Below are 16,368 nucleotides of genomic sequence, written 5' to 3' on the forward strand. Positions count from 1 at the left end.
AGAATAAAAGAATCTATAATAAAGAATACATGCCTGAGGAGTCAGGTATATCCCTGTTTCCAAATGTATTTTTCTTCCAAATAAGTAGGTTTAAGATTGTGTGCCTGGGTATTGTAGTAATTGTTTCACTGGTTAGCTATTCAGGTAAGACCCTAGTAAACTGCTTGATCCAAAAAAACACATGCCAAATGAGCAGCCAGTTTCAGTGACAGGAACCTTAAAATAATAATTCTACACATTCTTACTAAGAAGCAGTTCCCATTGAGTTCAAGCGAATAATTGGATACAAAAGTGCAATCTTAAGGAAAATAAATTTTATACAGGCCATGCCTATTATTAGTCACAAGCCATGTCCATTATCCAGAACAGACAATTGTTTTGAGCTAGTTGAGGCTGAGCCCTTTCAGATGCAACAACTTCGAATTTCACAAGAACTTTGCCCAGGGCTAAATCACCATAGAAATAATCCTCTATCCTGAACAATTTATTCCACTCACCTGGATGGTCTTATGCTCCCCACATCCAAGAGGAATATGAATTTACTCCCCCAGCGAAGAACCTCGACAGACAGACCCAAGCTCACACCTTGTCATCATCATATCGTCCAAATCTTACCGCCAATGGCTACCTTCAGGAGTCTAGCACTCATGAACCGCTGAGTGCCTTACAGGGCCACTCGCCCCCTTCCCCTGCACCTGTCCTGTCTGAAGTGACCCCCAGCCGCCGCCGCCGCCGCCTCTTCGACTCTTCCAGCTCCTCTGTCCCCGGCCAGCTTCCACGGGACCTGTCATTTGCCCCGTGTGAACGCAGCTGCAGGAGCCGACCACCCTCTCCTCGCGCCCCTAGTAAAAGGAGCCGGACCCGCCACCCCCGCCCGTGGCCTACCTGCCACTCACCTCCCTGACAGCAGGACTGGTTTTGCGGGCACACTCTCGCCTCCCTGTCACTTGTCTTCTCCCCCCGCCCCCGCCTCGAAGCGCCGCCCCCTGGCTCCCTCCTGGCTACATCCCCTCCGACCAGGTCCTTCTTCCCGGTTCCGCTCTGCCTCCCGGGTCACACTCACCATCCTGTGGCGGGGGCCGCCGCCTCTGCCGCCACCGCCACCCCACCCCCCCGGGCGCTCAGGGTTGGGTCGGCTGGTCTGCTTGGCTCGGGCAGAACTGCTGCCGTCCCTTCCTCTTCGGTCCCCCGCCCGGCTCCGGCCTCTCCAGCAGCACCAGCAGCAGCAGCAACAGCAGCCGAGGCTGTCGCGCCGGGGACATGGCTCCTTTAAATCCCCCGCTCCGTCCCGCGAAGTCCCCCCCCGCCTTTTCCCTCTCTTCCCTACCCGGCCAGCCCAGCTGCCTGGGCTGATCCGACCGCCTCTCCACCCCTCTTCCTTAGAGTCGCAGGCACAGAGCGTCTATAGCAACACAACGGCCGCAGCGCCATGTTGGGGGAAGCGAGGCGAGACGCTCCCCTCTGGCTCGCGGGTGACGTCACAGGCAAGGGAAGGGCCTCGGGCTTCATTCTACGGGAGGCCCCGGATCCGGCTCTTTGCCAGGGATCCGGCGTCGCGAAGCGGGGCCGTGCGAAGCAAGCCGATGTTCCTCGCGGTGGCAACGTGGCTTCTTTGCAAGGCACACACCCCTCCCCGTCCCCGGAAAAGTGAGCTGAGGCGGAGAGACGTTGTATGCGAAGGCAGATGGTAATCGGGAGGGAAGCGGACAGGTGTCCAGACTCCTCCGCCTGCAAACCTGGGCGACGCGATCCCTTTAAACGGGAGCAAAACCCGCGCTTGAGCGAAGAAAGTCGAGAGGCGGGAAGTTAATTCCACGGCTACTTACTGCGGCGCTCTGGCGCGCGCCTATCTGGAACCAAAAGCACCGCTGAAGATGCCACAATCCGGGCTGGAAGGGGACGAAGACAAGAGAACCGCCGGCTGCTGGCTTGTTTCAGAAGGCCGGCCAGCCTGAGAGGAGCGGTCGCCTCGAAGAAGCCGCCTGCACGAACAATACACGCCGATTGAGATGATTGACGCATCCCTGTGCTTTTCTTTTTCCCTCAGCACAAGTATGTAGGCTCAGATATCACTCGGGCAGGACTTCGCAACCCGTTCTCCATACCCAGCCAGCCGAGCAATGTTAATGATGAAGAAAGGCATAACGGGATTTGAAACTTTCCGAAGAGGTTGGAGGTTGTGGGTCCCCCCCACAAGAAAGTTAGGTTATCTCTCTTCTTTCTAATTTGCTTTTCTTAAAAGATTTTAATTCATAGAATGAAATGTAGAAATTGGGACTGTGCAGGCCAATTCAGTGTATGTCTATATGTACAGGTGAAACTCGGAAAATTAGAATATCGTGCAAAAGGTCATTTATTTCAGTAATGCAACTTAAAAGGTGAAACTAATATATGAGATAGACTCATGACATGCAAAGCAAGATAGTTCAAGCCGTGATGTGTCATAACTGAGATGATTATGGCTTACAGCTCATGAAAACCCCAAATCCACAATCTCAGAAAATTAGAATATTACATGCAATCAATAAAACAAGGATTGTACATAGAACAATATCGGACCTCTGAAAAGTATAAGCATGCAGTACTTGGTTTGGGCCCCTTTTGCAGCAATTACTGCCTCAATGCGGCGTGGCATGGAAACTATCAGCCTGTGGCACGGCTGAGGTGTTATGGAAGACCAGGATGCTTCAATAGTGGCCTTCAGCTCTTCTGCATTGTTCGGTCTCATGTCTCTCATCTTTCTCTTGGCAATGCCCCACAGATTCTCTATGGGGTTCAGGTCAAGCGAGTTCGCTGGCCAATCAAGCACAGTAATCCCACAGTCTTGTTGAACCAGGTTTTGGTGCTTTTGGCAGTGTGGGCAGATGCCAAGTCCTGCTGGAAAATGAAGTCAGCATCCCCATAAAGCTCATCTGCGGAAGGAAGCATGAAGTGCTCCAAAATCTCCTGGTAGACGGCTGCGTTGACCCTGGACTTAATAGCACAGTGGACCAACACCAGCAGATGACATGGCTCCCCAAATCAACACAGACTGTGGAAACTTCACACTGGACTTCAAACATCTTGCAGTGTGTGCCTCTCCATTCTTCCTCCAGACTCTGGGTCCTTGGTTTCCAAATGAGAGGCAAAAGTTGCTCTCATCAGAAAAGAGGACTTTGGACCACTGAGCGACAGACCAGTTCTGTTTTTCTTTAGCCCAGGTAAGAGGCTTCTGACGTTTGTTGTTCAGGAGCAGCTTGACAAGAGGAATATGACATTTGAAGCCCATGTCCAGGATCCGTCTGTGCCTGGTAGCTCTTGATGCACTGACTCTAGCCTCAGTCCACTCTTTGTGAAAGTTCCCAACACTTTTGAATGCCCTTTTCCTGACAATCCTCTCCAGGCTGCGGTCATCCCTGGTGCTTGTGCACCTTTTTCTTCCACACTTTTCCCTTCCACATAACTTTCTATCAATGTGCTTTGATACAGCCCTTTGGGGACATCCAACTTCTTTTGCAATTACCTTTTGAGGCTTTCCCTCCATATGGAGGGTGCCAATGATGGTTTTCTGCACAACTGTCAGGTTAGTCTTTTCCATGATTGTGATTCCTACTGAACCAGACTGAGAGACTATTTAAAGCAGGGTGGGACCGGCCCATCCGGCCGTTGGTCTTTCCAATGCGGCCCGCCCTGGCTGGGGTGGGGCCGTGCGTGGCCCCAAAGCTGCAAAACAGGCGGGCGATCTAGGGGTGGAAAGAAGGCAAAGGCTGTGGGGTTAATCACCTGGTCGACCTCCCGAGGTGAGTCCGCCATCCCCTTTTTCGGGCAGGCTAAACTGCAAGGCAGCTTGCGGCTGGGCGTTCCCGCAGCGGAAGGGTTCCACCTGGGGGCGGGCGGGTTGAGCCACTAAAGCTGGCTGTGGTGGGCCTGTGCCTTGGGCCCGTCGGCTCGGCGGTCCGCTCGGGGCACTTAAAGCCTGCTCCCCACCGAGCAACTTCCAGCAACTTCGGCTCCTTAACGCGCCACTCGCGTGGCCCCGAGCGCCAGAGGAAGCCCGGTGGGGAGGCAGGCTGCTTGGAGGAGGCGACCGGCGGTGCTCCGGCAGCAGCAACAGGCAGTTTCGCCCGGGCTCCGCTCAGGTGTCCAGCTGGGGCTGTCAGGAGTTGCTCGCGGCACAGCTCACGTGCGGCTCAGTCCCAGCGTGCCTTGGGAAGGAAAAGGCAAAACCAGGAGCCGCTGAGCCTGAGCCTCCAGTGCCGCTGCTCCGTTGCAAGCACCGCCCGGCTCTTCCTTTTTGCCTTTCCCTTCCGAGGCACGTGGGACTGGAGCCACGGAGCCACGCGCGGTAGCAACTCCTGACTCAGGGGGCCTCCGAGGAGGGAAGGAGGAGAAGGGGGGTGATTCCCAAAAATCTTGTGCTGACCCGGCCCGTCTGTCAAATTTAAAAGTCAATGCGGCCCCGAGCCAAAGTTTGCCCACCCCTGATTTAAAGGCTCAGGAACCCTTTGCAGGTGTTATGGCTTAATTAGCTGATTAGAGTGGGACACTTTGAGCCTAGAATATTGAACCTTTTCACAATATTCTACTTTTCTGAGATTGTGGATTTGGGGTTTTCATGAGCTGTAAGCCATCATCTCAATTATGACACATAACGGCTTAACTATCTTGCTTTGCATGTAATGAATCTATCTCATATATTAGTTTCACCTTTCAAGTTGCATTACTGAAATCAATGAACTTTTGCACAATATTCTAATTTTTTGAGTTTCACCTGTAGATCTCAATAAGTATTTTTCAATGTAAACCCCAGTGAGTAAACTGGGGAGTACTCCATAACATGTACATTTAGGTTTGCAATTTTGATTTTCATTCACAATTCAGAATAAAACTTTCATTGTTAAGTGAGTCACACTCAATTTTACAACCTTTTTTACCATAGGTTTTAAGCACTATGGTCTTTAAGCGAACATGTAGTTATTAACAAATTTGGCTTCCTCCATTGACTTTGCTTATCAGAAACCATTTGGGAAGGTCAGCAATTATGATCATGGGACACTACAACCACCCTAAATCTATGACTGTTGCCAAGGGGCTGAATTTTTATCATGACCGCCGGGACATTGCAATATTTGTGTGTCAATTTACTGTCATAAATTTGGTCACTAAACAAATGGTTGGAAGTCAAGGACTACCCATATAATCAGACATTGGCTTTCTTCTCTCACTCAGCTCTTACATGATTCTAATCTTGTGTTCCTCTAGCCCATTTCATTCAATTGGAGTAGATATCTATATTAGTCAATATTAGTAATAATTCATTATAATAACACTGTCAAAATCACTATTTTTAGTTTAATATTTTTAAGATCAAAAGGAAGAGGAGACACAAATATTTTGAACTCTTTGGAAGAAAAAGGAAGCTCTGTGTGGTTAAATGTTTGTTGAATTTTAGTAAGCATAATAAACTTAACAAAACACATTTAAGCATGACAGTCCTTCAAAATAAGCCTACTCAATAAACAGACATTAAAGATTAGAAAGATCCTTTATTACTTTATTGTTGAAGGATATAAATATAGAATCTTAAAGGTCTGACAGAGTTTTCTTCTGCCCTGACCAAACAAAATAAAGACAAAGTTGCTTTTATTTTCTCTTAAGGGTTCCTACACACCTTTGTCAAAATTATTTTTGCATGCCTGTATACAGTAAGTCATTAGCATACCTATATATATGCAGCTGGATATCATAGTGATTAGAGTGCCACCCTTGATGTTGGAGAGTAGGATTCAAATCCTGGCTGGTACCTACATTATCAGTAGGGGTTCTTGGACAAAGATTCCATAGTGCTTCATTTGCCTACCTCAAATATGACAAACTAGGAGTATCATGCCAGCTTGGACATCACTTGGATTAATAAGGTGCGCGTCATATATTTGGGAGCCAGGACAATCTGATAAATGAGCTACTGGAAGAGAGTCTGGAATTGATGGAATGCTACTATAACAGGACATCTAATGTGAAGGAATATATGAAATGTATGAAGAAAGCATAGATGGACAGAAGATTTGTATCTACACTAACTGAGGAAGAGCTAGTTACCTAATGCTTCAACATAGCGAAGAGGAAATTGCTGTCACAACTTGAGATAAACCAATTGCAATTACATGTCAAATTCAGAAGATCTGGAAGAATTGGATATGCAGCCAACATTTGAAGCTGGAACAAATGTTGGAGTACTTTTGGAACCCTCTGACATGCAAAAGTTGATGGGGAAACCAGAATCACATAAAAGCTATGTTAATAACTTAACTGCAGTGTTTCACTTAACAACTGTGGCAAGAAAGGTCATAAAACAGGGCAAAACTCAACAGCTGTCTTGCTTAGTAACATAAATTCTGGGCTCAATTGTGATCCTAAGTCAAGGACTTCCTTTATACTGAGGGATGATTCTCTGTAGTTTCCACAACCCACCCAACTCTACTGTGAAGAGTCTGGGGAGAAGAGTCATTATCTTTTGCATGCAAACTTCTGTTTTCAGGAAATTTGATTTCCCCCCACCCCAAGCCTCTATTTTTAATTGTGTAATTAATTTGAAAAAGGGACTTTAGTCTTTAGAGAGAAGTAATTTATATATGATTGGTTATATAACTATAATTATTTGAGTAATAAAAATCAGATTACTCTTAGGGGAGTTTGAAATCCTATATGACCTTGAATTCAATAGGAATTCTGAATAGATGGCTATAAAACCCATTTTATGTCACCTACTATACACTTCCAGAGAATAATATAACTGCCTTACATAGTACAAATAATATTGCTCTTTTTCTATTTGTAAAAAGTAATTTATTTAGATCAAAATATGCAACAATATGAAAACCACAGAAACTATTGATTGTAAATGAAATAAGTATGGATGGTCTAATACAATTATTCTTAATAAGAATATTTGTAATACAGAATGAGAGGACAGAACTCTTTTAAGATTTTCAACATAAGGAAATTATCATTTCCTATAGATCAAAACATTGAATCAGGTACTGAATTATACCATCACAATATGTTGTACCAGTGACTTGTCTGATAACATTGGAACTGCAGTTTTCAAGGTCTTTTTATGTCTAAATTTAAGTACAGAAGAACATTAGTAGGGTCAAGATAGCTATTGAATAATAGAAACCTACTTACAACAGGATAATTAGCAACTGCTCTTTAGTTGGTGAAAGTTGTACCCATAAAACATTAATATAATTAAAAGATCTCAAATTTCAAGAATCAGCCCAAACCAGGGGTGGGTTTCTACCGGTTCTGTCCACCTCTGTAGAACCAGTAGCTCTGAAGAGCAGCAGACATAGAACCAGTTCTGTCTGCTGATGTTTTTGTCCACCCACCCACCAGGGCTCTTACCTGATCTTTATTTCCTGATTTTTCAACTTCAGCTGCCAAACGAGGCACAGCTGTAGTAAAAAAAAACAAGAAAAGAGGGCTGTTTCAAAGGCTGCTTCTCGGGCAGCAGCGTGCTAATGACGATTTACAGGCACCCGGCTCAGCGGGCAGGGAAGCTCGTAAACCCCGAACCGGTAGTTAACCCTGTCGTATCCCATCCCTGGCCCAAACAAACCCCAGCATAATGTGCTAGTGACAAGTGATAGTGCTTTGGCATACACCAACAATATAGCAAACAATAAGAGAACAGACACACTTGATTATATTTGTGTATATTATATTTAAAATGATATGAAATATAGAATACTGAAAAATAGGACATTAAAAAACTAGTATGATAAATGCTTGATCATATATATTAGTCATCTATATTCAAATGCAAATACAGCAACTAAAGCTCTTTCCCTAACTTTGAAAGAGTAAGCACATTAGCACAGTAATACTGCCACCAAGTGACTTCTCAGAGACAGATTTTATCTGTAGATCAGCAATGACAGGGCTCCACAGACACTCTAAACCTTAGTCTGGGAACAGAAGTAAATCTTAAGGGACTTCCAAAACTCTTGGACAGCGGGAGCCATGTATATCTCCAATGAGTTATTGTTCCAAATTGAAACAGAGATAGTATGCTTGCTTGGTCCCAAAGCATTTCCTTGGTCACCCAACATTATAAGATTTAAATGAGAGGACTCTACCTGACAGGCAGAAACAACGAGACAGATGGTTCCTCAAATAATAAAGCCATATGCCATGAAGGGCTTTATAGATAATAACATCTTGAATTATATCTGGAAGCCAACTGGAAGTCAATGTGGTTTGTGGAGCAGCCATGACACCTGGGAATAACAGAAATCACCCATTGCTACTTGTGCTCTTGGATCAGCTGTACTTTCCAGAGAGTCTTCAAGGGTAGCGTAGCGTAGTAGAACACATTGCAATAGTCCAGGCATGAGGTGACTGGAGTGTTAGTGACCCTCTGAAGGGTGCACTCTTGGGTGCAACTGTTGTTCACGACAAATCAAGGAGGATCCAGTTCTTTATGGGGATTGCACACTAGTCTCAAATAGAGAAGTACAATCACATTTATCAATATTTTGCTACTTAATGCTCAGTGTTCAGCCCTAAAGCTGTGTACTAAACTGTATCCTGTACTTCAGTTCCTATACTTAGCAAGATACAGACAGTGCTAAGAAATACAATATATCTTATGTGTTCTGTATTCTGTTCATACTGGTAGGTATTTCTAATCATATGAGTGGAAAATAAAAATTAATTTGAGCATTGATTTTTTTTCTTGCCAGTAGGTTTTCATTGATTTATATTAGAATGTTAATGCTGTTGCTTTAGCTATTGTACCTATGTACAATATGCTGTTAAAGGTTTTAATTTAATAAACTAATTTTCCAAACATAAGTACTTTTTAAACATTAAAATCTGATTATACATATTTTCATCAAAATATCAAGAAATATGTCATTACATTGGCCAATTGAGACACAAGCAAATTATATTTTTAAATCATTGCTTTCATATCAAACCTAGACAGCTATTTATACATTAATAATACAGGATAGCATGATGTTTCACCTAATATTTATTAACTAATTTTCAAGATGATGCTTTCTTAACTTCACCTTGTTCAAGATGTCTCATTATTATTAGAATATTATATACACAAAAATATGAAATCCCCAAAATATGAAAGCCAATTTTTAACAGTGTTGGTCTGAATTCATAGAGAGTTCTTCCTAAGAACCTAACATCTCATAACATACCAGCATAGTATATATGCAGATCCAATCAGGTGACAAATGGACATTTTGTCAATGTGCAGATTTTTTTAATATACCAGCTAAGGCTTTTTCCATATGGCACCCAGTGTCCCAGTAGCCACGGACTACCACTGTCAGTTTATGCAATAGTGTTTTTACTTTTATATTTACTTTTATATTATTGCTGTTGTCTTTGAAACATTTACTAATTCTAAGAAATGTCAACAATTGCAAATTTCAGTGCATTGATTTAACTATTGTCTTCTCCATATGTGATTGATGTGATTACCCCACCCCCAGGGCTCTTTTTCAGTATTTACAAACACTCCGACTAGGTCACTGCCGAGATACTGGGGAGGATGATGTCATCTGAAAAAGCACATGTCTTGTTGCAGCATGGAGGCTTGTTAATTCCTTCCGGGACAGGCCTCCGTTAAAAACGCTGATTGAACATGAAACAATGGAGATAGTATCCTGATAGTCTATATACATTATTTATTATTATTTAGCGCACCAAAACGATGTGATTTTGTTAATCGGCTATTGCTGCTCTGCACGTTATGACCTCCATAAGCAGTCTAGAGCATTATGGGTAGCATGGTTTGTAAACCAACTGCAGACATTTGTGTTGGATTAAAGAACAGGCAAGGATTTCTTCTAATGACTGGATTGGAATTGGCCAGCATTGGTAGGTGTTGAATTAACTATTTAGTCCAGACCATTATGAAAGAAACATATATAAACTATCATATATTTTATTACAAAGGGTTTAAATATGTTGTTCAGAAAACCACATTCCAGATGAAGTAAAATCCTTTATTTTTAAAAGGATAATTTAATTTTATTCAAAATGTAGGTCTTCTAGCACAATAATGCTAAGTGAAGCTTCAATAAACTGAGATTGATTCCCCTATTTTAAAACACTGGCATTTAGCAAAGCATGTTTGGTAGGTGCCTATCACAATATTTCTCTCAAATATATCTGTAAACATGATGGAAAAACATTTTCATGGTGAAAAGCAACTTATTGTAGCAGTCTTGGTGACATGCAGTACCCTGGCAACAATTGCCATTTAAATCCTGGAACAAGTAAAGATTTGACCACGTGCAACATTTCATCAGCAGGTATATATTCATCATATGCCTTCCCCCTCCAAAAACCCCTCCACCCTTTGTGTAGCTTGCAGAGTTTGTTTTGAACATTTGTTTTATCCAGAAATTTTGTATTGTTTCCCAATTGAATTATGTCACTTAACGTGTTCTGTTTCAATTCAGAGAAAATATGTAAAAAGCAAAGGTACTTTTCAAAGGGCAACTGGACTTCGTTTCTTCCCTTGAGGATATTTTGCTTTTCATCCAAGAAGCTTCTTCAGTTCTGAAGAAGTCCACTTCTGACTGAAGAACCTTCTTGGATGAGAAGTGAAATGTCTTCAAGGAAAAAACAAAGAAAGTCCAGTTGCCCTTTGAAAAGCACCTTTGACCGAGAATCTCCATAGACATGTAACTTCAGATATCTTCAGTGAACTACTACACCAGAATTCATTGATACTCTATTGTGAATATTTATTAGTAAAAACAACCTCTGAATTACAGTATATACCTTAAGAGGAAAAAGTTATTTTAGAATGGGGCTGCTTTGGTATTGTAGCATGCAATTTATTTTCCTGGCATTGTTCAGCAATTTAATTTATTAAGTAATGAATTGATATCTGGAATTTCAGATGATTGCTCTGCTTTCTATCACAGTAATACTTTTAGAATGAACTTAGGATACTATAAAAGTATCCTAATTTTAAAACTTATTTACATACAGATACTACTATCAAAACTGTTAATATTTGCTCATTTGCTTCTAGACTAATGGAAGTTTGGCAGTAAATCAGTATAACAAAGACAAAAGCATAAATCGTTGCATGTGAATAATTAAATATTTATTTAAAAGATTTATATGGCTGCTCATCCTGGATAGCTAAAAAAACAATAAAAATTATCAAAACACGAAACCTTAATAAGAATTGCTAATACCTCACACATCAGCATTGTGTATTATTAGGCTCCATCCTCAATATGTCCTAATGCTAGTAATTTAAATTTAGCAAAATACCACTACCACTGAAATATATCTGCTACTTGAAAATAGATTCTACAATGATTGTACTGGAACTCCACTTTATTGTATGGGATATAACAACAGAATCTTGAAAGGTTGCTTTTATAGTTTCCCTCTGCCTGCTCTATAGTATGCAGAATTAAGGCAGGGTTTTTTTTAGAGTCTCTCTCTCTCTCTGGAAATATTCTTATTAGGAATGTTATTATTATTATTAGGAATAATTAAGGGAAACTTGAGCAAGATCATCCGATACATCATTATACATATAACTACAGCGAGAATAACCTTCGCACAGGGATGGAAGAAGGAAAAGATACCATCTGAAGAAGACTTGACACAAAAAATAATGGATTGTGCGGAACTGGATAAATTCACAATGGAATTAAGAGGCAAAGATGATTCAGACTATTATGCGGTTTGGGATAGGTGGTACAAATGGGTGGAAGATAGAAATAAGAGCTGATGTATAAAAGGAGAGGTATGTATTAATAACGACATGAACACTGTTAATGTGAATAGATATTTGTATTTTTGTTTTTTAAAAATAAAAATATTAAAATAAAATAAAATAACCTGATCTAAAACAAAGAGCAAACCTAGCACTAAGGATGGGCAGTTACTTTTTCAAGAATCCCTATTTGCTTTTTCTAAAATGGACTCCTTCCATTTCCATCATATAAAATATTTTTCTTTGAGCTACACAGCAAATACTGATTATCAGTGGCAATAAATAATACTTGAGGACAATCCACTGTAAAATGTCAGGAACTTTAAAATAAACATTTAAGTTCATTTAATACACAGCATGGTATAAAATATACAAATGAGTCTTGTAATCAAACATAATTTTAAAGTTCAGTATAAAAAACCACTGTTAAATTGAATACTATAACATTCAGAAAATAGTTGATTAACTGGGATGGTGTTTAAAAAACCATATTTCATTGATCTTGAACAAATACATAGCCTCCAATTAGTTCTGTCCTCAGTTTGAAACATCTCTCACTTAACCACAAGCTCTTGTGTATGGGCTACAGCAGTTGGTATTTTTCAGCTCATTTTAGATCATGAGTTGTTATGAGAAAATATTGTAGGAGAGTCTTGTTAGTCTATGGGAGCAAAAATCAGAAGTCTTCATCTTGATGGATGAGATTTAGCTCCGTGGCCTTCTCTTCATCATTGCAATGGTGTCAGAATAACAGAGTTGGAAGGGACCTTGGAGGTCTTCTAGTCCAATTGAAGTCTGGTGGCATCTTTTCTAACAAACATAAAAAGCTTTTTTTAGGCTCAACCCAAAAGGGAATAAACCCTCACTGTCCTTTGTAAGCACAGATATTAAAGCTGAAGCTCAAATATTTTAGTCATGTAATGAGAAGAGAGGACTGATTGGAAAAGACCCTGATGTTAAGAAAAATTGAAGGCAAATGGATAAGAAGACTAGAATATGAGATGATTAGATAGTGTCATCCATGCAATGAACATGAATTTGGGCAAATTTGGGAGACAGTGGAGGATGGAGGGGCCTGGCATGCTACGATCTATGAGGTTGTGAAGGGCTGGACACGACTGAAGAATATATTTTTCAGAAAAAGTGCTTTGATATTTTGCTCTGAGGATAAACAAGAGAAATTTCTTTCCATGTTTCCTTTCTTAGATTCATAGAATAGTAGACTATAAACATGAATGAAATAAATGTATTTGACCAAATCAAAGGACTAGACTATCTTCTCCCCACTTCTCCCCCTTTCTCCATCATATAAATCAACCTGCTCTTTACTATCAAAGGTCTTTCTGTGGATCCATCCTTCACCCGAGGCAAACCAAGGATAGGGTCTTCCATGCTTTGGTTCCTGCTTTTGCTGCAAGATACTCTCTTGAAATCAATTATAATATTTTCAGTACTATTTTCAAACTTCCTTTTTAAAATAACTTCTGTAATATTGTGTGCCCCTTTAAAAATGCTAAAGGTAAATAAATACAAATGTTTTGAAGTTAACAACAGATTTGGTGCATTGTACTCTGATCTTCAAAAATAAACACCCTCTTGTTTGCTAAACTTGGCTGAAAATGTGAAACATATATCATTGTTCTGTTTATGTTATGATTTCTTGGAAGAGGATTTCCAAGATCTTATGCAGTTATCCTTTTCAAATCATCCTGTAAATGCCAAGGGAATCTGGGACTGTGAGAGTAATAAAAGCTGACTTTTATAATCTTGGTTATATTTGCTAGTTCTGAGGATAAGCAATCCTATCAAGAGAAAGTTGTTGTAAGAGGATAAAGTATTATTTGCTTTGATCTGCCAAACAGAACCATTCATTTGGTGAAACAGGGCATACTGTTAGGACTATCAACCTATTATAAGTAAAACAATATATATTGGGCAAAGTCATATAAATATAAACATGTTTGAATAGGTATAATGCACATAAAAGGTGTATTCAGAGGGAATTAAAATTTTTAAAGTGCATGTCAAGGGCTGATAGTTAAAATGCTGCACAAAATATGTAAGAGAAAATTTCATACAAAAAATGTGAATATAACAAAATATTATATATGCCAATACACACAGATAATTTTTCAGCGTAAAAATGCAGAAAAGTTTATGGATCCGTTTAAGTACCTCAGTAGCTGTGACAGTAGCAGCGAGTGTATTTAAAACTGTCACTTGAGAAAGACACAATTTTTTCTTTTGCAGTAAACAGCATCCTCTTTTACATCAATGCTAAATGTTAAAAGGGAATACTTGCATAAGCAGCTTTCTCCTTAATGTGGTATACATATGAAAACGATTGCTGTTACCATACAGTACACCCTGATATTATAGAACAAATTCAGTATAATATCTGAAAAAAGCAAAATAAGGAGTGTTGATTATTTTTGCTTAAGCAACTGAGAATCTACTTCTCCTGTCATGGGAGAATGCATGTATATTATCTATAGAGGAATGAACTGAGGGCATTACATTAAGAAGTTTTTAAATTCCTTGCAATACATTTATGGAGCTTTCCGGCAATTTGTTAAGGCTAGTTCTTGCCGCAATAAGTTTTTGCTGTTACAAGTAGTAACCCATTCTATCTACCACCGTCCCACTCCAAATGATTACAAATCCAATCCATGCTTTCATTCCAACTGGTTGCCTGCCTGTCTCCAGTGCGGCACAATCTACCCTCGTTGCCTTGCGTCGATCCCGGTGACGCTTGTGAGTGGCGGAGACCGAAAAGCTCCAAAGAGCGTGCAGCACGCTCATTGGCTAGGCCGGCAGCCTGTCTAGTGGAAGGGGGAATAGCGTGAGTGTGGGTTGCACGGCAGCACTCTGCCGCTGCGTCTGTCGGTGTCTGGGGCCGACCCGGCGGGCGGTGTGGGGAATTCGGGGAGGGGGGAGGGCGCGAAGCGCGCGCGCGCGGGGGGAACAGAGGGGGCGCCATTCGGTCCCGCGCGCTGTCTCGGCCAAGATGGCGGCGGGGACGGCATCGGCGGCCGTGGCCCGGTTAGAGGGCCGCGAGTTCGAATACCTCATGAAAAAGCGCTCAGTAACCATCGGCCGCAACTCCTCGCAGGGCTCGGTGGACGTAAGCATGGGCCACTCCAGTTTCATCTCCCGGCGGCACCTGGAGATTTTCACTGCCCCGCCCGCTCAGGCCCAGGCCCCTGCCAACAGCGGTAGCGGCCCCGCCTCAACCCTCACCGGCGACGGGACCGGGACTCAGTCGTCGCCTGTTGCCGCCAGTCCTTCGTCTGGCAGTGGTGATTTCTACCTGCGTTGCCTGGGCAAGAACGGCGTCTTCGTGGACGGAGTGTTCCAGCGCCGGGGGGCGCCACCGTTGCAGCTGCCCCGCGTGTGAGTGTGAGGAGGAGGAGGAGGGAGCGAGGGAATGCCGGTGGGTGGTGGTGGGGATTGAGACACGCGTTCCGGCCAAGACCTTTCTCTTCGCTCGCCGGTCGCCGCTCTCGCCTTCCCGGCGTGTTCGTCGGGCGGTGAGGGGGGCGTGAGAGGCGAGCCCAAGGCGTTTCAAGCATCTCCGGGGGCTCCAAGGCCGAAGGATGCCGCTTGCGGAGGAGGGAGCCTCGTTGTAGTGGCGGCAGCAGCACCCGCACAAGGAGCATTGAAGGGTGTCCGCAGCAGCAGCAGCAAGCAGCACATGAGCCCCGCTTCTTCGCTCAAGCTGGCCTAGATATGGCGCTTGGTTGCTCTCTGTTTTGTCCGGCTTTGGGATCACAAACGATTTATTGTGTGGGAAGCAACTCCTCTTGGGTTACAAAATCTTGAGTTTCGCCGTCATGGCTGCAGTTATGGATAAATACTCTCCCCCTCCCCCAATTACCTAGACTTGGGCTTCCAAGTTGTCTTCCAGGCTGCACACATGATGCACACACACACACTGCTGTACTTTTCGAGTAAGGGGGTGGTGGTGGTGTATGAGAGGCCTGGTGTTTTCAAGATAAAACAGATGTACTTTTCAGTATTCAGCTAAAAGTGTGTGTGTTTTAATTTAAAAAAAGAAAAAATGGCGAGGGGATGGCTTAGAAAAGGAGCTGCTTTTGAAGGTATTCTGTTGATGAGAAAATATTTGGAGATCGTTACCCTTAAAATAGGAAAAGCATTTTGCAAATACAGTAAGGACAATAAGTACACCTCATTAAAAGTTAATTAGTGAAGTGTTTATTCATGGTGTCATCTTACTAGTGTAACTCATTGTGTTACTTGACTTTTGTAATTGTCACGCAGGGGATGTCATTTATTGGAAAGGCCAGCTATTCTGTTTTATTTTAATTCGGATTAAGTTAAAACAAATTAATAGAAATGTAGAGCCTCTCACTGTACTGCTTTGCATACTCTACAGTTGGAAAAAAGCATATCTTAGTATTACAATAAGGGATAATGCTGTAATCTAAAAATTTTTTGCAAATGCAGTCATTCAGTGACAAATGAGTGTAATCTCAATGTTGAAACTTTAAATGTATTTTTACTACTGTTCAGATTTATCAGTTACTCTGTCCAGATAGCTTTGAGAAAAAAATGCCCTTGTGGGTCTAGTGTTTTTGAATTCTCCTTTGTAG

General features: G+C 42.1%; 2 protein-coding genes across 13 annotated transcripts in view; one reads left to right on the top strand and one right to left on the bottom strand.

Annotated features, from left to right (window-relative positions):
* The window catches only part of WIZ (WIZ zinc finger), a 62,968-nt gene extending 61,695 nt beyond the window's left edge, over window positions 1-1,273 (bottom strand). For 7 of the 12 annotated variants that reach the window (XM_087955641.1, XM_087955648.1, XM_087955640.1 and 4 more), the window contains exon 1: window positions 897-958. The gene's annotated coding sequence lies outside the window, so the exon portion shown is untranslated. Of the gene's footprint in view, window positions 1-497; window positions 827-885; window positions 1,027-1,063 lie in introns of those variants that run through there. The other 5 variants (XM_087955642.1, XM_087955639.1, XM_026676977.2 and 2 more) reach the window with 4 other exon arrangements.
* A 13,332-nt stretch (window positions 1,274-14,605) lies between these two features.
* FOXK2 (forkhead box K2) overlaps window positions 14,606-16,368 on the top strand; it is a 53,276-nt gene continuing 51,513 nt past the window's right edge. Inside the window, exon 1 of the mRNA XM_026676978.2 lies at window positions 14,606-15,148. Coding sequence (XP_026532763.1) covers window positions 14,763-15,148 — 386 coding nt within the window. The 5' untranslated portion in view covers window positions 14,606-14,762. The remainder of the gene's footprint in view (window positions 15,149-16,368) is intronic.

This window comes from Notechis scutatus, chromosome 2, assembly GCF_049901735.1.
Source record: "Notechis scutatus isolate UNSWTSFEM ecotype Mainland chromosome 2, rNotScu1.2, whole genome shotgun sequence".
In the NCBI taxonomy this organism is placed as follows: Eukaryota; Metazoa; Chordata; class Lepidosauria; order Squamata; family Elapidae; genus Notechis; species Notechis scutatus.